At 52.8% G+C, this 23,565-nt stretch overlaps 1 protein-coding gene across 3 annotated transcripts in view; it reads right to left on the bottom strand.

Annotated features, from left to right (window-relative positions):
• DOCK4 (dedicator of cytokinesis 4) overlaps window positions 1-23,565 on the bottom strand; it is a 217,007-nt gene that overhangs the window by 89,566 nt on the left and 103,876 nt on the right. For all 3 annotated transcript variants that reach the window (XM_080666770.1, XM_080666771.1, XM_080666769.1), the window contains exons 2-8: window positions 22,792-22,875; window positions 20,168-20,208; window positions 17,729-17,784; window positions 13,144-13,240; window positions 10,666-10,814; window positions 9,037-9,121; window positions 3,465-3,616 (exon numbers count right to left, since the gene is read on the bottom strand). In XM_080666770.1, the coding sequence (XP_080522896.1) occupies window positions 3,465-3,616; window positions 9,037-9,121; window positions 10,666-10,814; window positions 13,144-13,240; window positions 17,729-17,784; window positions 20,168-20,208; window positions 22,792-22,875 (664 nt within the window). The remainder of the gene's footprint in view (window positions 1-3,464; window positions 3,617-9,036; window positions 9,122-10,665; window positions 10,815-13,143; window positions 13,241-17,728; window positions 17,785-20,167; window positions 20,209-22,791; window positions 22,876-23,565) is intronic.

Consider the following 23,565-nt stretch of genomic DNA (forward strand, 5'->3'; position numbering starts at 1 on the left):
GGTGAATTCTTTCTCTGCTCTATGGAAATACTGAGCAAATATTTCCAGAACACTGAGATAAGGGAGAAGCCGCTCATCTGCCCGGGACCCCATCAAGCCTGTCCCGGAGTCCAGGGTAGCTGCCCAGGAAGAGTGAAAGGAGTGGGCATTGTGAGTGAGCAGGTTTCAAAGCAGCCCGTGGTTTTAGGTTCCTGGGGGTTTCTTCAATGAAACACACCCGGAGAACTGACTTGGAAAATCGGTTATTTTACTAAACCAAGGAAGACTCCAAACCTGTTTAAGAGCCTGCACTCAGCCCGTCGGAGCTCCTGGCCTAAGACAGGTATTTGGTTTTGCTTCCTCATCATCAGCACTTACTCAGAGATACTGAGGGGTTACATTTTACCCCAAGCACAAGGGACCTTTCCCCTCCCCTCATCACACAGAATGCTCTACTCTGTGGTGCGTGCGTGCGTGCGTGCGTGTGTGTGTGTGTGTGTGTGTGTGTGTTGCATGTTCCTCTTAATCCCCACTGAAACACTGGAACCACATTTTAGAACATCCTCTGACAGGTGAGTCTAAAATGACAAACAGCAGTCAGGCTGACACACGAAGGTCCACAGGGCATGCTTCACCAGCACCTGAGCTTCCATGCTGATGTAAAATACTAGCTCATATCCGCAAATGGCATCAACATTCCAGCAAACCCAGACAGCAGCCCCAGGGCTCTGCACTGTTCTCAGCCCTCCAGTCTAGACGGAATCCCGAGGATGCGAGTCCCACACCGCCTCAGGTCCCGGGTTCTGGGTCTGCGAGTCCTACACTGTCTCATGTCCCGGGTCTGCGAGTCCTATACTGTCTCATGTCCCGGGTCTGCGAGCCCTATACTGTCTCAGGTCCCGGGTCTGCGAGTCCTATACTGTCTCAGGTCCCGGGTCTGCGAGTCCTATACTGTCTCAGGTCCCGAGTCCCAGTATGTGAGTCCTACATAGTCCATCTCATGTCCCGGGTCCCGGGTATGTGAGTCCTATACTGTCTCAGGTCCCGGGTCCCAGTATGTGAGTCCTACACTATCCGTCTCATGTCCCGGGTCCCGGGTATGTGAGTCCTATACTGTCTCAGGTCCCGGGTCCCAGTATGTGAGTCCTACATAGTCCATCTCATGTCCCGGGTCCCAGGTATGTGAGTCCTATACTATCTTAGGTCCCGGGTCCCAGTATGTGAGTCCTACACTATCCGTCTCATGTCCCGGGTCCCGGGTATGTGAGTCCTATACTGTCTCATGTCCTGGGTCCCAGTATGTGAGTCCTACACCGTTTGTCTCATGTCCCGGGTCCCGGGTATGTGAGTCCTACACCATCTCAGGTCCCGGGTCCCAGTATGTGAGTCCTACACCGTCTCATGTCCCAGGTCCTAGGTATGTGAATCCTATACCATCTCAGGTCCTGGGTCCCAGGTAAGTGATTCCTACACCGTCTCAGGTCCCGGGTCCCAGGTATGTGAATCCTACACCGTCTCAGGTCCCGGGTCCAAGTATGTGAATCCTACACCGTCTCATGTCCCAGGTCCCGGGTATGTGAGTCCTATACTGTCTCAGGTCCCGGGTCCCAGTATGTGAGTCCTACACCGTCTCATGTCCCAGGTCCCGGGTATGTGAGTCCTACACCGTCTCATGTCCCAGGTCCTAGGTATGTGAGGGTTACACCGTCTCAGGTCCCGGGTCCCGGGTATGTGAATCCTACACTGTCTCATGTCCCAGGTCCCGGGTATGTGAGGGTTACACCGTCTCAGGTGCCAGGTCCCGGGTATGTGAGTCCTACACCGTCTCATGTCCCGGGTCCCGGGTATGTGAGGGTTACACCGTCTCAGGTCCTGGGTCCCAGGTATGTGAATCCTACACCGTCTCATGTCCCAGGTCCCAGGTATGTGAATCCTACACCGTCTCATGTCCCAGGTCCTAGGTATGTGAGGGTTACACCATCTCAGGTCCCGGGTCCCAGGATGTGTTTTCCCACCTTTGTCTCTGCAGTGTAGTGTTGATTTGTGAAGGGGGAGAGGTTTTCTAAGTCACTGATCCATCTCCTCCCGCAGCGGAGACGATAGATCCTGAACCTGCTACCAACGTTATGTCCACGCCTCAGAAACCCTGTCCCTCCTGCAAACACCACCTCATTCCGGGGACACATTCTACCGTCAAGAAATAGAAAGCGCGTTACTAACAGCTCCTGCTGAACACTCATTAACTCACCAAAGAGTTTACGGCTATCAATGCATGAGAAATAAACTTCGTGCATATGTCCTAAACCTTTTTTTTTTTTTAACCAGAAAAGAAATATTCCAGGATCCCTCTGTGTGTGTAAAACAATATATGTGGCCTGGTGTTCCTGAAAACTGTCAGAATTTACATACTTTGATGTGTTTTTTAAAAGCATGGTACAGTTGGGTCCTTATGTGTGATTTGTAGGATACAATATATATTCTAAATTTAAACTGGAAGAAATTTAACGTAAACCATGGTGTGCGTTATGCTCAACTTTAAAAAACAAATGTATAGAAAGCCTAAGGCACACAAACACATCCACTCTAAGTTTCTACTAAATATTGAAAGCTTGCCCCAAGAGAGCCCCAACAGGTGAGACTCCAAGCACGGGAAAGAAGAAAAAAGTACATGTACACATAGAACACATGGAGACTGTGCATCAGGCCTCAGCTCCGGAACGTTAATGGGAAGGTTTCCAGGAACATTGACCATTTCCTGGTATCATTTGATCCAGGTGGATGAGAATAGGGTAATTATTCACTGAAAATAGGAAAACTACCATGTCCTGACTTTGATAAGCAAGCAGACTTGGATCTCTTCTATCTTCCCTGAATTATCCACACAAAGTAACTAACACAGCTCCGATATCCAGTCCTATTTCATGTAAGAATGGTGATTACAGTCCTACAGCCCCTTTGCATTTTGCTAGAACTTTCCCATACATCACCCCGTCTAACTTTCAGGGGAACCTCCAAACGGAGGAAGCGTAGACACCACAGGGTCCTACCAATGAGAAAGTGGGGCTGAGAGAAGAACGTGTACCAGGTCACCTGGTCCACACCCGCCCGGGACCTGGGCCATCTGTGGTCCATGCCCACCCGTGACCCGCGTCACCTGGTCCACGCCCGCCCGGGACCCGGCCATCTGTGGTCCATGCCCACCCGTGACCCGGGTCATCTGGTCCACGCCCGCCCATGACCCGGATCACCTGGTCCACACCTGCCCGGGACCCGGGTCACCTGGTCCACGCCTGCCCGGGACCCGGGTCACCTGGTCCACGCCCGCCCATGACCTGGGTCACCTGGTCCACGCCCACCCGTGACTCGGATCATCTGGTCCACGCCCGCCCATGACCTGGGTCACCTGGTCCACGCCCGCCCGGGACCCGGGTCACCTGGTCCACGCCTGCCCGAGACCGGCCCTGGGGGCACCGGGACGCAGTTACCTGATGGGGCGGTTCTCCCTGCTGTCGAAGAGTGAGAAGACGACCTCGAGCTCCTCGCCCAGGTTGGAGCACATGAGGCTCTTCAGCTGCACGAAGAGGTGGTGGCTGCTGGCCTGCGCCGGCGCGTCCTTCTTCCGGTGCCGATGCTCCATCTGAAGGACACCCACAAACACGGGATCAGCCAGGGAATGGTGGGAGCGACAACCCAGTGAGCTGCGGGGCGACCTGCTGTCCTGTGCGATGCAGGTGTCCCCAACCCACAACGGGGTCACCTCCCGACACACTGGTCCTAAGCTGAAAATAGCCCACATCAAAACTGCATTGATGCCCGGCCGGGTGGCTCAGGGGTTGAGCATCGACCTAGGAACCAGGAGGTCAGGGTTTGATTCCCGGTCAGGGCACGTGCCTGGGTTGCAGGCTCGATCCCCAGTGTGGGGCGTGCAGGAGGCAATTGATCCATGGTTCTCTCTCATCATTGATTTTTCTCTCTCTCCCTCTCCCTTCCTCTCTGAAGTCAATAAAAATGTATTTTTAAAAAATGCACTGAATACACCTAACCTACCGGACATCACAGCTGAGCCTGGCCTGCCTTAAACTGCTCAGAATACATATACATGGGCCTACAGTTGGGCCATTATTTTGAGTTTCATCTCAAGACTAATCACATTCCTCTACTTCTCACCAGAGCAGGAGCACAGATGGGCAGGGTGGGGCGTGAACACACAAACACAAAATCCAAAAACACGGACAACACAGAACCCTGTGCAGAAGAGGTGCTGACCCTCGAGATCGGGGGCCGCCACCGCCCAGCGTCACGAGAGAGAACCCTCCCGCCCGCGGGCAGTCCCGGAAAGGTCAACGTTCCAACCCGGGCACGGTGCCTCCCGAATGCGTGTTGCTTTTGCACGTGCGCCCCGTCAAGTCGAAAAATCCTAAGTTGAACTTTGTAAGCCGGGGACCGGCTGCAATTTATTTTATTTTTTGGCTCTGGATTTGGAATCTAGTCGGATATTAAATTCCAAACTTTCTTCCAACTTCTAAAGTAAGAAACTACCAAGTTGGCAAGCCATGGAGGAATCTTGTTTTTTTGTGTGTGTTTTTTTTCATCATTCATGTTAAAAAAATACCAAGGCACTGAGCCGACTCAAGCCCGCCGTTCAAAGGATCCGACTGCTTCCGGACCACCAGCCTGGGCGAGAAGGAATGACGAGTCGTCCTTAAAAATCAGCCGAACGTACCGCTGACCGACCATTTCTCAGATGGGAGCTAACGAGTACAGTGACGACGGCACATCCCTCACAATTCCAAGTTCTTTGGAAGGTGACTGACCTGCAAAATCACGGTAGTGTTCTGGGGCAGGATGTGGTGAGTGATACTCCATCACCAGAGCACGAGTTTCTAACCCAGGGTTGGGCAAACTTTTTGACTCGAGGGCCACCATGGGTTCTTAAACTGGACCGGAGGGCCGGAACAAAAGCATGGATGGAGTGTTTGTGTGAACTAATATAAATTCAAAGTAAAGGAGCGGAGGGGAGAGCAAGAGAACCGGATAGAACAGCCGGATCCGGCCCGCGGGCCGTAGTTTGCCCAAGGCTGTCTAACCTGTGGGCCCTGGCAGCAGACCCGCAAAAGCCAGCCAGGTGTCTGCGGGGGACAGCGCCTGCGTCCACCTGTCCTTTCTGTCCTCAGGACAGCCAGCCGAGGCTCCCCCCGGGGGCAGGACCAGCAGTGAGGAGACGGGGGACCGACCATTCACCCCACACACAGCTGTGGGTGTCTGCACTGTGCCAAGATGGGCCGGCGCAGAAACAGCCTCGCCTGCACGGAGCTACCTACCAGGGCGCACCATCACCGGAGCTGTCACAGGCCGAAGACAAGCCTGCCTGTGTGGAGAGGGAGGGAAGAACTAGACCACCTGACCCTCGGTGGGAGGGACCACATGTAGATTCATGCTCCTCAGCCTTGGGGGCACACACATCCGCCACGGGAGCTCAAAAATCCGCCTGACCGGTTTGGCTCAGTAGATGGAGCGTCAGCCTGTGGACCGAAGAGTCCCAGGTTCGATTCCAGTCAAGGGCATGTACCTTGGTTGCGGGCACATCCCCAGTAGGAGGTGTGCAGGAGGCAGCTGATCGCTGTCTCTCTCTCATTGATGTTTCTAACTCTCTGTCCCTCTCCCTTCCTCTCTGTAAAAAATCAATAAAATACATTTTTTAAAAATCGCCTGTACGCCCAGGTCCTACCCAGAATAGTTAAGTGAGAATTTCTAGGGGACGGGGCTGCAGACAGCGGTCTTTCAAACGCTCCCCGGGGGACTTGAATGTGCAGCGAGCTGAGGGTCCCTGATTGAGGTCATGTGCAGAGATCAAATCCCAGCTGACGGAAGGCGCTGCGGTATCTTTGCGTGATCGGCACCTTGGCACCGCTGGTCTCGGCATGCCCGCCAGTAACAAGCCCGCCCGGCTCCACCCTCTGTGCCTGTGATGTGGGAGGGTTCGGACTGAAACAGGTGATGATCACTTGTTTGCCTCCTGGTAACTCACTACTTTGGGGAACTGCTAAAAATATCCCGGTGAAAACACGGCAGCAATCACAGACCCGGAGGCATGCTCACGCTTGACGAGCTGCGACTCGGGAGTCACAACAGACAGACAGAACCCATCCCGGAAATAACTCACGGCCCCAGCGCCAGGGACCCTACACAAACGTGCTCACCGTTCAGGAGACCGCTGGTTAGGAAAACAGATTCACCCCAAGACTGAGGGGGTGCAAATGTCTAAGCTGCGCACAGTGCATTCCTTACGGGGTGAATCCTCACCACTGGGCCTTCTCACTTCAGCTCTATGGAGTCTGGGCTGCATATTTCTGGGGTGTTGTTGTTTTTTGTGGAGGGGGAGGGAGAAGAGGGCTGGATATTTCTGGGGTGTTGTTTTTTTTGGGGGGTAGGGGAAGAGGAGGGCTGGATATTTCCGTTGTGGGCTGCCCTGGGCTTTGTGGGATTGTCAGCAGCTCTCTCTCTCTGGCCTCCACCCCCCAGATGCCCAAAGCCCCTCTCCCCACCTCGGCCCACCCCATCCCCACTTGTGACACTGAAAATGTCTCCAGACATTGCCGAATATCTTGGTGGTGATGGGGGTGGGGGTTGCCTCGGTCTGAGATGACTGGTCTACCCACGAAGGATCACACAACAAGCAGGGAAGGTGACCTGATAAAACCAAGAAAGGTTCCTACACAGACCTCTCGCCGGCTCACGTCACTAGAGAAGCCGGTGGCGACGATCCCCTTTAGTCCCAGAAAGCTGGGCTCTGCCCTCGGCAGCACCCAACCTTCCGAGAGCACAGATGTGAACAGCAGGGGGTCAGCGCTTTTTTTCCCCCGCTCAGATGAGCACAGCTGGTGAGAAAGACCCGCGCACAGGGCTGCCCGAAGCCTAAAGCAAGAGGTTTTAATGCTTCAGGGTGGACCCGGGAGATGCGAACGCCCGTGTCTGAACGCGACAGAGAAGATGCTGTAGGAAAGAGAGGTGGCCACATCCTCTGTGGGGCGCTCAGCTCCACGCCACGGTCCTTGGTCCACGGGGGACAATAAGCCACCGGGACAACAGGGGTGGGTGGTGGGGCTGCCAGCTCTCCCTGGAAGTCGATGTTGTCAGTCACTCTGATGCCACCCAGAGAAGACGACCGAGGGTCACAGACAACGTGGGTGCCCAGGCGGGTCCAGGCAGGCCCCCGGGTCTGCCTTCAGGAGGACAACATGGAATCACTGGGGTTTAGACCAGGGGTGGGCAAACTTTTTGACTCGAGGGCCACCATGGGTTCTTCAACTGGACCGGAGGGCCGGAACCAAAGCATGGATGGAGTGTTTGTGTGAACTAATATAAATTCAAAGTAAAGGAGCGGAGGGGAGAGCAAGAGAACCCTCCGCTCTTTCGGCTCCGCGGGCCAGATAGAACAGCCGAACGGGCCGGATCCGGCCCGCGGGCCGTAGTTTGCCCACGGCTGGTTTAGAAACAGAAAAACGCAACCGCTCCAAAGGAGAAGTTACACGTTCATGCAAAACCACAGCATCCCGTGTTCCTCATCTGTCGAGTGAAGACTGTGCACCAGGATTTGAGCTATCAAATCCTAAAAACAAAATAAAACCCCAAACCATCCAAGGCAGTCGTGGCTAATGAGTGGTGGTTCTTACCCACCAATCACAGTCAATGCCCATCAATCACAGCCGAGAGGAGACCCCCGAATCTTATCAACACGACACCCTCAGCAGCCACCACTAACAAACCGGAACGCTGAGCGATGAATCTATTGGCCATCCATCCCACATGCGACCATAAATGAAAGGAACGGAGATAAAATCGCGGGCACGCATGACCAAACCAGGGAAGATCACGTGTATTTGCATCAGGCATTGGTGGTTGTTTATCAAATACAGTATCTGACACCCCAGCCTAGATACGAGGGTGTGACTATGTTCTGGCCAGTGAGCTGTAAGTGCAGGTGTTGTGTGGAATTGCCAAGAAGGCCCCTGAAACAGCTGGACCGTTCTCGTCCCTGCTGCGGGGGCAGCTGCAATGGCGGGGGCTCTGGCAGCTACGTTGTGCTGGGCAGTACTCTCGACGATGGAGCCATGCACGGCACAGCAGAAGGAAAACAGCCCGCGTCCCCTTCTGACACCAGGAAACCACCACCAAGCCCAGAACATCTTGCCGCTGGACTTGCGTATGGTGAGAGAGAAGTACATGTCCATGGTGGCCAAGCTTTTATTATTTACGTCATTAAACATAGCCAAACCGAATCGTACGTTTTAGCACGTGAGGTATCGATTCTTCTGGCCACCGTGCCCGTCTAATAAGGATAAACTAAAGGTGAGGGGACAGATGGGAGATCGGACGAATGCTTAGGCACTTTGCAAACATCGTCTGCCAAGGAAAGGCTTTCTACGTGCGTTTCTCATGTGACTTCCAGGATAAACACGTGAGAAGGATCACACCCAATGAACAGAGGAAGACACGGAGGCTCTGAGGGAGGAAGCACCAAGTCCCAGATCACAGAGCTGGTACAGGGCAGAGGGGAAGTCAAGTCTAGTTGTTTGGGTCTTCCCCATGGCTCAGCACTTAGGCACGGACTGGGGGTGGGAGGGCTCGGGTCAGACCAGCAGTGGGGACCAAGGAGACGCTGGCAGGCGTCTGTATGTCGCCATGATGGGGGTGGGGGGTGCGCACCGCGTGGGTGAGGAAGGATTGGACACAGCCGTGTCCTGACACACAACAGATGCGCACGCACGGCTTGCAAGCATCTCACTAGACTAGGCAAAAACGCAGAGACCTGCATCAGAAACGCGTCTGGGTTTACGCCCTGGTCCCGGGGGCGGAGGGCCGAGGCGGGACGCCCCGTCGTTCTGGGACAGGTGAGCGTCCGAGTTGTGTGCTCAGGGCACGGTCACCTCAGCTCTCCTTCTCCTTCCTCGCTCCGGATTAAACCGGGAACATCCTGTTCTTGCAAAATTAAGTACAGCGAGTGCCATGGAAACCACAAGATCAGGAGCGAGCTGCGCCCACGCTCCCGGCACCCACCAGGCGGTAGAGCTCGGTGATGCTGATGTCCTCCGGGTCCACCATCGCGTACTCCTTCCTGGGCACCAGGTCCAGGCCCAGCTGCCTAGAAAGCAGAGGCAAACGTTGGGGAGAAAAGACACCTTTAGAGAAGAGAGGTGTTTTTTTAATTAGTTTATTTTTAAGTCTTTATTGTTGAAAGTATTACTCGTCCCTTTTCCCCCATGAACCCCATCTAGCCAGCCCCTGCTCCCCCGACCCCAGGCCCTCACCACCCTATTGCCAGGGTCCACGGGTTAAGCAACTACGCACACAAGTTCGTGGGTTCATCTCTTCCCACCCCCACCCCCTCTTCTCTCTGAGGTTTGACAGTCTGTTCCCCGCTTCTCTGTCTCGGGATCTGTTGTGCTCATCCGTTTATTTTGTTCATTAGATTCCACATGAGTGAGATCACGGGATACTTACCTTTCTCTGACTGGCTTATTTCACTTGGCGTAATACTTAAAATCATTACTTGTTACTACATCGCTTGGAAATGGGACATTTCAGCCACCATACTTTTCTCCCCCATAATTTTCCACTTTGTATGACTTGTTACCGTGGCTGCGGCAGCCAACCTAACGAGGCTGGGCTCTGGCCAGGGGCTGGGAAACAGGTGACATGGGCAGGCAAATTAGGGGAGAGGGGCTGGCACTCTGAGTGGGGGGATCCTGCTACGGGGGTGAGTGGGCGGGGGTCTTGGCTTTCTACAGCAGGAGCCGTGGGCACCCACAGACTCACCACAGAGCCCGCCCACGTCGGACTGGGTGGAGATAGAGCCGGACACAATGTTGTTCTGGGAAAGGGAGTGGCAGAGAGTTTTAGGTTTCTCAGTGGCTAATTCCTAGGGCTTTCCTTAGGCTGGCCTCCCCCCCATTGAGGTTTCGGGGCTCACAGAAGAGCATCAGAGCAGTGCTTTCAAAACAAGAAGAAATAAGGCGACAGGAAGGGACAGGTGGAGGGGTGCACATAGGATTCGAGAAGCCTGGGGGAGGGGGGTCAAGGCTGTATCAACTCAGCCCCTAACCTGCCTAGGAACCCAGGGGGGGAGCGGACGGGGGGAAGGGTACAAGGCCCCACGTGGCCTTTGCGGGACAGGCGGGACATCGGGGCGCTCTGGGAGCAGGTGTGGGTGCGCTTTGACCTCCTTAACCTCTTGGAGGCCCCCGGGGAGAGGGAAGGGATGGCCCAGGAGGGAAGAGCCGACTAACAACCTCCCGCCGGCTTCCCGTGCCACTCGGGAGCTGCGACCTCAGCGTCTCCCCAGGGGTCGCAGGGCGCCAACGCCCGTGGCGCGGAGAGCTGCCTGCTCACGGGAAGTGCCCGCGCCACGCCTGAGGCCACCGTGGGGCAGAAGCCACAGCTGATGCGCCTGCCACGTGTCGTGCCTGGGAGCTCGGGCACCATCGGCCACACGGGTGCAGCGAGCCGACAGCGCCCGTGCCCACGCCAGCCCAGCCCTGGGGATGCGGCTCTGGGCTCCATCGAGGCTGTTTGTACTCAGCTCTCAAAGGGAGACAACCAGGAGAGCCCCACAGAGTGTGTTCCCGGGAAGGGGGGGCCCCACGCCTCGCTGTGCCCGGGTCGGTGTCGCCCGCCGCCTGCACTCACTCGTTGCCCCAGTCGAGGCGGGCGGTGATGTGGCGCTTCACGTCCCTCATGCGGTCGTGCGTCAGGTGGCCCACCAGCACCTGCCGCCGCAGGTCCAGCACCTCGTTCATGATGTGCCACAGCCGGTGGAACAGGTCGCCCTCGTTTCTCTGGGAAACACACAAACAGCAGCCTCCGTCGGGTCCCCAGGCTGCGCCGGGGGGGGGGGGGGGGGGACCACAGAGGAGGGGGCACGTCCTATGTGCTCGCCTCTTCGGAGACAGGTTCTTCCTAACAGACTCTGCCCTCGTGCCCGCGTCCCCCCATGTCATGAGACTGCTGCCCTCCCCAGGAGTCCGACGTCACCGCCCAGACTGCCCAGCACAGGCGCAGCGTCTGGGACCCACGTGCCTGCCACCCCTCCTCTGCCTCCCTTGCCCCTCAAATCCTCCCTTCTTCAGCTCTGTCCATCCGATCGAAACACCCCGGCACCACATCAGAGAGGCAGCAGACACTGTTCCCTGGCTGGTGGCCCGGAGTGTCGTCCCGTGCACCAAAAGGATGCAAGATCGATCAAAAGGATGCAAGATCGATCAAAAGGATGCAAGATCGATTCCCAGTTAACAATACTGGAGGCAACCGACTGATGTCTCTCTCCCCCCCCCCCACCCCTTCTCTCCCTTTCTCCCTCTCGTCCTCTCTCTCTCTCAAATTAATCAATACATAAAATGTTTGTAAAAAACAAGAAGGTAATGTAGCAAGCCTTTAATTGTGAGAACTGGACTGGTTTAGAGATGGGGAAGTTTTTATTCGCCTGCGATGAACACAGCCCGAGTTCTGGAGCAGCAGACCGGCAGGGGTGGGCAAACTTTTTGACTCGAGGGCCACAATGGGTTCTTAAACTGGACCGGAGGGCCGGAACAAAAGCATGGATGGAGTGTTTGTGTGAACTGATATAAATTCAAAGTAAAGGAGCGGAGGGGAGAGCAAGAGAACCGGATAGAACAGCCGGATCCGGCCCGCGGGCTGTAGTTTGCCCACGGCTGGTTTAGGCTCAGCCCCCAGCCCTGAGCACAGGGCCCTGGACAGCCGGTCCCTGGAGAGATCTGAGAATGAGACCTACCCGGAGCACACGCCCACCCGCCAAGGCCTGCCCGAATCCCTCCCGAGGCTTTCCGTGCTTGTATCCCTGACTCCTGTGAGGTGGCATGTTCAAGGCCGTCACGGAGGCCTCGCTGGTGTCACGTGGAGCAGCCAGCGGCTCGGAAGCACTCGCCACGTGCCTAGGTGCTCCGGGCCCGCCTAGGGAGCAGCTCTTGCGTGCTGCCGACCATTTAGGACAGCGGTTGCCAACCGGTGGTCCGGGAGGCCCGAAAGGTTGGCGACCGCTGGTTTAGGAGACACAACCGCCCTCCTCAAACCCCGTACCGCAGAGAAGCTCGGCGCCTTGAACTGTTCGAAAACAGCAGGGACAGCAGCCCCTGCACCCACGCCTGGGGACCTTCCACCAACGCACTCGCCCAAGAATTCGCATCCGGACAGGACACCCCAGAGGTCGAACCCAGCCACGCCAGCCTCATCCTCAAGGCCAGACGTCTGGGGTCTCCAGGGCCAACTGGTATTCGCTCCCAGTACCACTGACGCCCAGCCCAGGGGCCAGGACACTGTGCACGAACGCCGTCTCCATCGCTCCGCAGACCAGGCCGTGAGGAGGCGGCCCCTAGAGCCTACAACACACGGATGCTCAGGCCCATCGGGTCTGTCCCCAGAACAGACGCTCGAAACCTCAAAGGCAGGTAAAAGTCGCTAGGGAGGGCCGAACCGAAAGGAAATTCAACTCAGTTCCCCACAGAAGAGGCAGCAAGCGGGGCTGGGTCAATGAACTGGGACCATCTACGGCCCAGGGGTCCTCAAACTTTTTAAACAGGGGGCCAGTTCACTGTCCCTCAGACCGTTGGAGGGCCGGACTATAGTTTAAAAAAAACAAACTATGAACAAATTCCTATGCGCACTGCGGGCCCGGGACGCGTCAGCTGCTAAGCAGGACAGGCAGCGGCACCCGGCGGGCCGGATACATGTCCTCGGCGGGCCGCATGTGGCCCGCGGGCCGTAGTTTGAGGACGCCTGATCTACACTGTCATTTCTGTGAGTCTCCTGCTGAATATTTAGGAGGCACTGATCTCAGCCGTTCGAATAGTTCCATTTCCCGTGCTAGTGTCCTGCACAACGCTGTTTTAAGTAAAATAACACTGAATTTTAGATTCTGCCCAACACGTTCTTTTCACCCCCCAAGGAGACCTGCGCTTCCTTTGCCGAGACCCGGCACAGAGCCCTTGGGGTCGGTCACCTCCACTTGGCTTCTCCGGATCCCAAGAACATGTGTTCCTACGCTCTGGCCCCTGACGCCCGGAGGGACTGACAGCGGGTGCCCGATGCCAGCCCAGGTCCCCTTGCTCAGGTGTTTCTTCAAACCATCCCGGACCTGGGAGAGCGACCTACCACATACAGCTGCTTCCAGAGGGCGCCCCAGTCTCGCAGCGTCGAGGTCATTTCTGTGATAACGGAGTCCTCGGTGGGGATGACCATTTCAAACTGCCTGTGACATTCGAAAAGAAAAACACGGCACACAGGCAAGGTCACGGACAGCGTTTCCTCGGGAGAACACCGAAGGCAAACCGGGCCAGGAAGCCGCCCGGCGCTCCTGGTTGTGCCGACGGTGACCAGGATCAAACGCTGAACTGGCGCGAGGAAGGCCTCGTGGGTTACGGCGCTGCCTCCCTGAGCGGCCAGCCACGCTTCCGGAAGGAGTGGGAGGAGCGTGGGGGGCTCTGCTCCGGCCACAGCTGGACCGCAGGACCGCACCCCTCACCTGCACCGTGAGGTTGCCAGACCCACCTGCGCCCAGGAGGTGGCTTTGCTTCCCGAGCCCCAGCACAGGGCCCTGAGGGAGAAACAGGCACACCTGATGCCCAGGACGTGAGGCTGCGAAGTCCAAACCCTGTCAGTGTTATAGGTACCGACCCAACTCTCACCTGATGTCACTACCACTCGTCATTGTACCCGGGGCCATGACAGGGACTAGTTTTAACTATTAGAAAGGTTATGGTTCACTGTAAAACTTCTGAAGGGCTTAAGCCATTAGACCCAGCTGAATGTGCACTGTGGAATGTCCCTCTCTGTGATCGGGGCGGTACAGTCTTCCTATTCCGTCTCTAAGAAACAGAAACTGTGCCTGGAAAGGATTCAGCCCAAGATCTAGGAAGGCGAGGACCGTGGTCCCGCATTGGGTAGATGCATAAGAAAGAGGAGGGGGGGGAACCAGAAGACTTAATGTGTTCCCTCTACACACATAACCTTTTTTTTCTTTTTTTGCCTCAAGTTTCTTTATCAGATTCTTTCCATTTTTATGCAGGTTAAAATGGTTAAGTGGCCATTACTACTGCTTCTCAAAAGAACGCTTCAGAGTATATACACTGAGTGGCCAGATGATTATGATCTCTGAACGCATAATAATCTGGCCACTCAGTGTGTGTGTGTGTGTGTGTGTGTGTGTGTGTGTGTGTGTGTGTATACTATATATATAATATATACATATATATACATATATACATATATATATACACACACACATATATATACATATATATACATATATACATATATATATACACACACACATATATACATATATATATATATATATACACACACACACATATATATACATATACATACATATATATATATATATATATATATATATATATATAGAGAGAGAGAGAGAGAGAGAGAGAGAGAGAGAGAGAGAGAAGGGAGGTGCCCAGTGCATGAATTCATGCATGGGTGGGGTCCGGCCAGCCTGGCCAGGGGGAGGGGACATGGGCGGTTGGCCGGCCGGCCTGCCTGCTGGTCGAACTCCTGGTCGAGGGGACAATTTGTATATTAGCCTTTTATTATATAGGCTATACACTGAGTGGCCAGATTATTATGTGTTCAGAGATCATCATAATCTGGCCAGTCAGTGTAATGGGGCTTATTTTCTTCACTTGAGCTTTTTCCCAAGATCAGCATCTCATCCATAGAAGGTAGCAGCGTATCAGACACAGAACCATGTGGTCTGGAGGAGCAAGAGACCGTGGCTTCTTAGCGTGAGGCTGTGCTCTAGAGCTTGTGTCCCATGGACAACTGTCTTCCGTCAAGTCCTCTTGGCAGTGAGTATGGTAACTGAAATCTTGCCTTGCCTCCTGCCCCAGCACGGCCTCACCTCCACGTGCCATGCTGTTGCTGAAGTACTAGTCCTGGGAACACTTCCCCCCTGCTAGGGGTTAGCCACGGCTGAACAGGTGACGCTGGGATTTGCCACTAGAAATAAAGTCAACCATAGCACATGCACTGTGACATGCACAGACCCTTCATCGAGTCTCTATGTGACATTTTCCAAAGTGGGGCGTTCGTTCTGCTCTTGAAGTAGCTGCTGCGATGGACACGCTGGACACTGAGAGAGAGAGATGATACAATGACGGGGTGGGAGGTGAAGGAGGGAGCAGCCTATCTCCAGGGAAACTCGACAACCTACTTGACCTTTCGCAAGTGGCCTGGCCTTGCAGGAACGAAGCACCCAGAGTGGCCTCGCTGCTCACAAACCGATTCTGCGTAAGGACCCCCGTCCGTCCTGCAAGCCTTAGGCGGCCCGGGAAAGAACGTAAAGGCAATTCAGTCTGCAGGACGTTGATTTGGGTTTGTTCAACCAAAATGTAAATTTTCAAAAAGCACAAAATTGCCATTTTAGGAAAAACAGCTGTTTCCTGTCAATTACACCAAAATCAACATCCGAGTGGCCTGCGTGAGTAGTTGCCCCTGGAGGTGCACTCTGTTCGGTTGTTCTGAGGTGACTTTGCAGCTGGTCCATGCTGGTGGCCCCTTAGGCTGCTGGGCCCGGAAGATGGGGCAGGTGACATCAAACCCCAGGAGGTCCCCCTCTGGGATCGCAATCACCTGGGGAGACGGGTTCAGCTATGTGTTCAGGCTCAACTTTCGCCTCCTGTCACCAGTCCCAGCATCTAGGGTTTCAATTCCAACCATGTGTTTTAGAAAATAAATTTTGGTTCTGCCTCAACGTTGTCCTGGATAATGCCCATCTTGCCTATGTCAAGGGGAGAACCCACCACCAACCATGTCTTAAACGGAACCCAACTTTGAGTCCCTTTACCTACATGTCACCTTCCTCGGGGCTCAGGGAACAGGGCCATATATGAGACAGTGACAAACCAGGACCCAAAATAAGAATAATGAGTGAAAGAAGGCACATATTGGAATGAAAACCATGTCCCACCCTCATCTGCTTTGAGAGAAAGGACTCCCACGGGGCCAGTCATTGTCTTTGCTGGCATCTCTCCTTTCTATCCCTCGTTCAGAGTGTGAGATGGGGCTGGGGGCCCTGCCCTTAGCTCTGGACAACTGAGGGAGTCAGCAAAGGTCACACAGAGGCCTGGCTGCACAGGTCTGCCATGGTGGATGCTGTCTGGGACCAGGTAGAGACCTTGGGGTTTGAACACGGCCCAGCCCCGATGTGGGGCAGCCAGGGCAGAAGAGAGAGGAAGCTGGATGGTCCCTGGTTGCCTTGAATGCTGGGCAGCGCCCAACCTCGCCAGGCGGGAGAACTCCCGAAGGACCAGTTACTCTGCGGACTCATTCCAGTGGATCGTGGCTACACGGCATTTCTGAAGGGCACACCTTAATTACAAGAGGAGGAGGAGTGGTACCTATGAGCACTAGAATAATGATAGTTTTCAACCACTGTCTGCAGTGATTACTACTATTACTACTACTAATAACAATCTTGCTTCAAGTAGCTAAGACATAGAGTAGAAGCATCTCCTAGTCTTTAAGTTTTATCTGTATAGGGACACTGAAAGTATTCATACACTCAGCCAGGTGCAGAAGGCATTTCACTGAACTGAGAATGAACACCGTACCTTCAGAGAGTGTGGAAGAATCGTCCATTTCAGTAGCATCCTTGGAATTCCTTTGGTAAACCTCAAGTTTGAGGGTATCATTTACTACACTCCCAACTGTGCTTTCATGATGCAAAAAAATGGCTGGGTTTTTTTGCTTTAGGAGGGAAAATGTAATTTTTATAGCTGACCCTGTATTCTTTCTTTTGTCATAAAATAAAAAATATTCCCAATGATGCAATGCATATTCTTTGTGACACTGACAGCTAATGTTTGGGTCCAAATCCACGGCCCCTTATGTGGATCTGCTCGCGTTAGCCGCTTCCGTGAGCAAGTCCTCCAGTTGAATCCTGTGCTATTTTATCTGACGGATCAGGGTCCTTCTGAAGAGGGACTGGAAAAAACATTTTAAATGTATGAAAAATCCTAGGTGGCCGATGAACTCGACTGAAAAGAAATAGCCCAGAAATCATGTTCTCTGAAGTATAATAACGGCTTTGTGAAGCGGGCACCCGAGGATATGATATTATCTCTGATCAGAAAGACAGACTTAGCAGCTCGCAATCGGTGGTGAACCTAGGACATTCCTGGGGTTTGAGACATGACTCAGCATCTGGTGGTCTGACCACCATGCTTCCCAGCACAGCAGGAAACAAGCAAGACCCAGCCCTGCTGCTGCCGTCACCTGTGGACACGAGGACCCCACTGTGCCCGAGCGCCCACCCTATCCCGCACATACACACGGGCTCCTTCACTTTCTCCACCCACTGCCGAGGGCGATCCATCTTCATCACACGGCACGGGCAGGCACCGTCTTGTCGTTCACAAAGCCTAAGCCAGGGGTGGGCAAACTTTTTGACTCGAGGGCCACAATGGGTTCTTAAACTGGACCGGAGGGCCGGAACAAAAGCATGGATGGAGTGTTTGTGTGAACTAATATAAATTCAAAGTAAAGGAGCGGAGGGGAGAGCAAGAGAACCGGATAGAACAGCCGGATCCGGCCCGCGGGCCGTAGTTTGCCCACGGCTGGCCTAAGCCTTTGGTCAACACAACGACTGCGCCTTTCCGATCTCCGAATAAGCAATGGTTCTGTGAAAATCCTGCGACTGCGAGCAGAGCTCACGGCTTACCCTTTGTTCTTCACACAGGCGTTTTTCAAGTGAACGTAGCTGGAGGGAAAGATACCCTGGAAGAGAAAACACCAAGGTTAGGGTGCGAGCCGTCTGTAAGGCAGGGGTGGCTTCACCGTCACATGGTCACGCCCAGCCTACACCCCGGGCAACGTGGAATGGGGAAACCACGTCGCTACCCCGTTTGAGAGGCTGAAGCTATCCATTCCTCAGACCCACTCCCTTCTACTCCTCACCGGCGTGCAAAGTCAAGATTCTCTGAAACAGCCCTAACCGGTTTGGCTCAGTGGATAGAGCGTCGGCCTGCGGACTGAAGGGTCCCAGGTTCGATTCCGGTCAAGGGCATGTACCTGGGTTGCGAGCACATCCCCAGTAGGGGGCGTGCAGGAGGCAGCTGATCGATGTTTCTCTCTCATCGATGTTTCTAACTCTCTATCCCTCTCTCTTCCTCTCTGTAAAAAATCAATAAAATATTTTTTAAAAAATTTAAAAAAAAGATTATCTGAAACAAACATAACCAAAAAGTTAAAGCTCACTCAAAAAAAAAAAATACCTGATGAGACAGAAATTTTAAAAAATATTAGGAATCCTGCCTAGAAAGCACGTTCTATTGAACGTTATAAAACTATGGCATGGGTTGAAAAAACAGTTGCTTTTGGGGTTGTGGTTTGTTTGGGATGTTCTTTTTCTTCTCTCCAAAACACGCGTGTGTGTATTTAAAAATATCCACGGAAGCGCTGACTTGAGCTGGGAGACCACGTGGGTAGTCAGCGCTCCGGGAGACCCCTGATGCAAACAGCAGCAATTAATCACCCGGCGGCCGCTGCGGTGGCACCAAATTAACCACCGGGAGCCCCGCCGGCCCAGAGCTTTCATTGTAGGAACGACAGGGCCAGCCCATTGTTCCTTTGTTCTCAATGGGAAACCGAACGGAACAACATGGAAAAAGTGAGCATCAATTTTATTGTCCATTAAATGACAATATCCTCGGAATGATTTTGTTGATGTATAATCAAATGACAAATTCAATTAAATATTTAGGAAAGCAAATGTCATTTGAATACATTATCACCACTGTGGCTCCAAGGATCCCATAAAACTTAATAAGCAAATTCTATACATACAACAGTAGGACAGAGGTAAATAGGCTTAAAAATACTTCTTTTTCCTTCAGAATTTAAACTTGCCTTCGTATAGGAAGATTAACAGAGGAATTATAATGAATAAGGAAAAAGTCAGAATCAGACTAGAAGAATGACAGAAATAACAGGAGCCAAATAAATTTCTTTCCTCACACAAGTTCTGAACGGATAATTAAATAAGGAAGCTACATTTGCATGTGAGTAGCAGATGTCCAAAAATAATTTTCAATGAGGCTAAGTCTTAAAAAATTAAAATTGTATGCTCTTTGGCCCCTCAGGATCTCCTTTTGAATGGCCTCAAGTAAATGAAATAAAGGGATTAAACCAAGTTGCATCATACAGAAAAAGGTTAAAAGGCAGAAAGACTGTCAAAGGAGAAATTACACAATTTCTTATCTATAATCCTAATAAAGGCAGAATTCAACAACAACAAAAAGAACAAGAGATATAAAAAAAAATACTAGAGAATGGGGGAAGTGTGGGTGAAAGCTGGGGAGATTAGAATAAAGAAGAAAAATGTAGATATAGGTAAGGATTAGTGGCAAAATCATAAACTAGACCGGCCGGTATGGCTCACTGGTTGAGCGTCGACCTAGGAACCAGGAGGTCATGGATTGATTCCCGGTCAGGGCACATGCCCGGGTTGCAGGCTCCATTCCCAGCAGAGGTCGGGCAGGAGGCAGCCGATCAATGATTCTCTCTCATCATTGATGCTTCTATCTCCCTCTCTCTCCCTTCCTCTCTAAAATCAATAAAAATACGTTTAAAAAATCATAACTGCGCTAATGAAAGGTGAAACAAAAATCATCACTTCCAACTACAATTCCTGGAGATTTCTGCAAAGAGAGAAATGTGTCTCAGCTCCCGTCTGGAGTGGCAGGGAGATGAGCACTTTGAGGCCCGGATAAAGCAGTCTCCCCAACCAACACTCTACAGATGACACCGCCGAAAACTTAACAATAAATACTCGCCTTGATATTTCTTTTGGAATAGGTGCTTCCCCCTTGAATTTTAATTTTGCCCTCTGCAAAATCCACACTTCAAAAAGACTTTGTTTCTATCTAACGAGCTTATTAAGGTCTTCGAGGGACACACCGCCAGCGTTACAAGGGATTATCTCCCGAGTAGCGCAGTTTAATCCGAGTTCAAAGGAATTTCCAATTTATGGAAATCTGCATTGCCGTCCGGCATTTCAACGCAGAGCCCCAACTGCAATTTCCACCGGATCATGAAATAAAATAAAATAACTAGTTTTTTAAAGCCCATAATTGTGGTTAGAAGTAATAATTTTTTTTACCTTGATATTTGGATTTTTTAAGGCAAATCCTCTGTACCAGCCTGTGGAGAAATAATCAGAGTCACATTTAAATAAACCACTGGGATATTTTTTTAAAGCAATGATTACAAGTCAATCTGTTCTTTGCTATCTCAGGGAATCAAGGATCTGCACAAGAATGAACAGATTTCCAAATTCTCTCTGCCCGGCAACACAGCCCACACTGGGCCACCGGAGAGCAGTGCTCAGCCCACAGCAGGGAGCGAGCTGGCACGTCCTCAGGCCACGGTCTGGGGTGGGTCCATCTTACAGCACCAGATGGGTGAGCCCAGCACCAGGAGTCCAGCCAGTGATCCTGCCGTCACTGTGTATGGGGCCAGGGGTGCTGGAAATCCTACCTAATAAAAGAGTAATATGCAAATTGACCATCACTCCAACACACAAGATGGCTGCCCCCATGTGGTCAAAGATGGCCAGCAGGGGAGGGCAGTTGGGAGGGACCAGGCCTGCAAGGGAGGGCAGTTGGGGGCGATCAAGCCTGCAGGGAAGGGCAGGTAGGGGTGACCAGGCTGGCAGAGGAGGGAAGTTGGGGGTGACCGGGCCTGCAGGGAGAGGTGGTTGGGGGGGACCCAGGCCCGCAGGGGAGGGCAGTTAGGGGTGACCAGGCCTGCAGGGGAGGGCAGTTAGGGGCAATCAGGCTGGCAGGGGAGCAGTTAGGCATCAATCAGGCTGGCAAGGGAGTGGTTAGGGGGTGATCAGGCTGGCAGGCAGAAGTGGTTAGGGACAATCAGGAAGGCAGGCAGGCGAGCAGTTGGGAGCCAGCAGTCCTGGATTGTGAGAGGGATGTCCGACTGCCCATTTAGGCCCAATCCTACTGGGATCAGGTCTAAACGGGCAGTCGGACATCCCTCGAGGGGTCCCAGATTGGAGAGGATGCAGGCTGGGCTGAGGAACACACACCCCCGTGCATGAATTTCATGCACCGGGCCTCTAGTACTTCCATAAAGGACAGCACTGTCTCACCGCTATGCTGTGCCCTGACACCAGCACAAAAAGAACTGGGAAAAACAGTAAGCGTGAAGCCAGGTCTCATCCACGAAGAGGATGCCCCGTCACTCTTTCACCAGCTTGGTGTCCAGCCCCCGAGCTCACCATCACTTCCATCCCGCAGACGGCCTGCCACCTAACCTGCCACACGCTGATCGTTCCCTTTAAAGGGGAACATACCTTCGTTCTATAAAACGAGTAAGGTTATATATATGGCTAATCTATATGGCTAATATACAGGCCCCATCAATACAGTAGTTTCAACGTATAGTTTCAAGGACACAAACCACTTCGTTTACTGGTAGAAAATTATTTTACCATGCAACAAATGTTCTCCTGAACGGAATTTTTGTGATTAATGGAATTTTCAAAAAGAAATACTTGAGCTTTGTGTTTAAATGTATTTGCTCCTCCTAAGTTCTTTTTGTCAAACTTTATATTGACCTGCATGCAAAGTGGAAACAGACAAAACGCATCTGGCAATGACTCAGAAAACGTGACCACTTTTAAGGTGTCGATTACGGTAGCGTAAATGTCCACGCATCACCCCCACCTAATGCCAGGCTCCAACTAAATGGGATAGCTGTTTGGGGGAACACAATTTAACCAGTAATGAACCCTCCGATGATAGAATATCATCATATTGTAGATTCCTAATAAGGACAACAGGCTTGGAGGAAAATGAATATTTTGGGATAAACTGATGGGACTTTAAAATGTGTTCATTCTATTAACAAAGACTAGTCCCTTCATCCGGGATCTTTTCAGGGACTAAAGTTGAAGGCTGCTTTGCACAACAGGAAAGGAAAGACTGGAGAATGTACTAGGTATCCTGACTTAATGTTACCTGCTGCATCAGTTAATCATCATCATACAATTTCATGTAATATATTCCACTAGCGTTTCAAATGCATCAAGTAACTTTAGTCCAAATTTGGAGGGCTGGAGGGGGGACACGCTTGCAGCTTGAGGACAGAGTTCCCCTGGGGGCGCCCTCCCCGAGGCCCTGGTCACCCCACGGGGGAAGGATTTCTGTCCTGGGGAATCAACCCGTCCCTCGAGAGTCTAAGGCAGGCCTTCGAGGGTTCCATGGGGACCAACACAGGAGTCTCGGCTGCTTTCTCTTTGGGCATCCGGTGACTATAAGGAAATAATACTAGGGAGAAATAACATCAGCTTAAAAATACCAAACGATGCCCTGGCCAGTTTGGCTCAGTGGATAGAGTGTCTGCCTGTGGACTGAAAGGTCCCAGGTTTGATTCCGGCCAAGGGTATGTACCTTGGTTGCGGGCACATCCCCAGTAGAGGGTGTGCAGGAGGCAGCTGATCGATGTTTCTCTCTCATCGATGTTTCTAACTCTCTATCCCTCTCCCTTCCTCTCTGTAAAAAATCAATAAAATTTTTAAAAAACACACAAAACCAAATGATGATTTCTCATCCACCAAATGCTGAATACAAGACACAAGTCGTGTCAGAAGTGGTTCACAGTGACTCCTGGGAAAATCCCGATGAACAGAGGGGTGGACAGGCATACGAACTTCATGAACGGTGGAGGGCGGGCCTGGTGGCACCACCTCGGCCCCAGCGGCCCACGTACCATCGCACTTCTCCAGGATCTGAACCGTGTCTCCAATCTCCAGCGACAGGCCGTACGGGACGGTGCCTCGAAAACTGGCAATCACTGCAAGAAACGGGATGCAGAGATGAAGATCGTCACAGGCGGGTCGGGAGCTACACTGCCCTCCACTAAACGTGACTGAGCAGGAGACCTGACTGTGGACAGGAAGTGCGCTGTGTAGAGAGGTCTGGTTTTAATGTTACGTATTTCTGAAGAGTTGATCTTTAAGTTTATACACTTCGCCAACTTCTCGGTCGAATCAAGATGAATGTCAAGGGTGTGGAAGTTACTAAAGGACTGCGCCCCGCATGCTCACCGCGACGCTCCCTCCCCATCCAGGTGCCTACCCCGCCGTGGTGACTCAATAAAGAGAGGTTCCGTGATACGTGAGGAATGCATGTCTCACTTGTTATTAAACATAGTGATGGGAGGAGATGCCTTGTCCTCGGGCTGTGAGCTCCTCAAGAGCAGGCACTGTGTCCACTGGCTCACTGTGTCCCCAGGACTTTGCCACAGTCTCCGTGGAGTGACCAATGGGGACGTTTTAGTTGGTAATGACTGGAGCCCTCCCCTAGGACTAAACACGACCACCACGCCCAGGCCCACACACCTGGGCCGACACCATCCCGGGCCCGCACCCCTGGGCCGGCACCATCCCAGGCCCGCACCCCTGGGCCTGCACCATCCCAGGCCCGCACCCCTGGGCCGGCACCATCCCAGGCCCGCACCCCTGGGCCGGCACCATCCCAGGCC

The sequence above is a fragment of the Plecotus auritus genome, assembly GCF_963455305.1.
Source record: "Plecotus auritus genome assembly, chromosome: 4".
NCBI classification, from domain to species: domain Eukaryota; kingdom Metazoa; phylum Chordata; class Mammalia; order Chiroptera; family Vespertilionidae; genus Plecotus; species Plecotus auritus.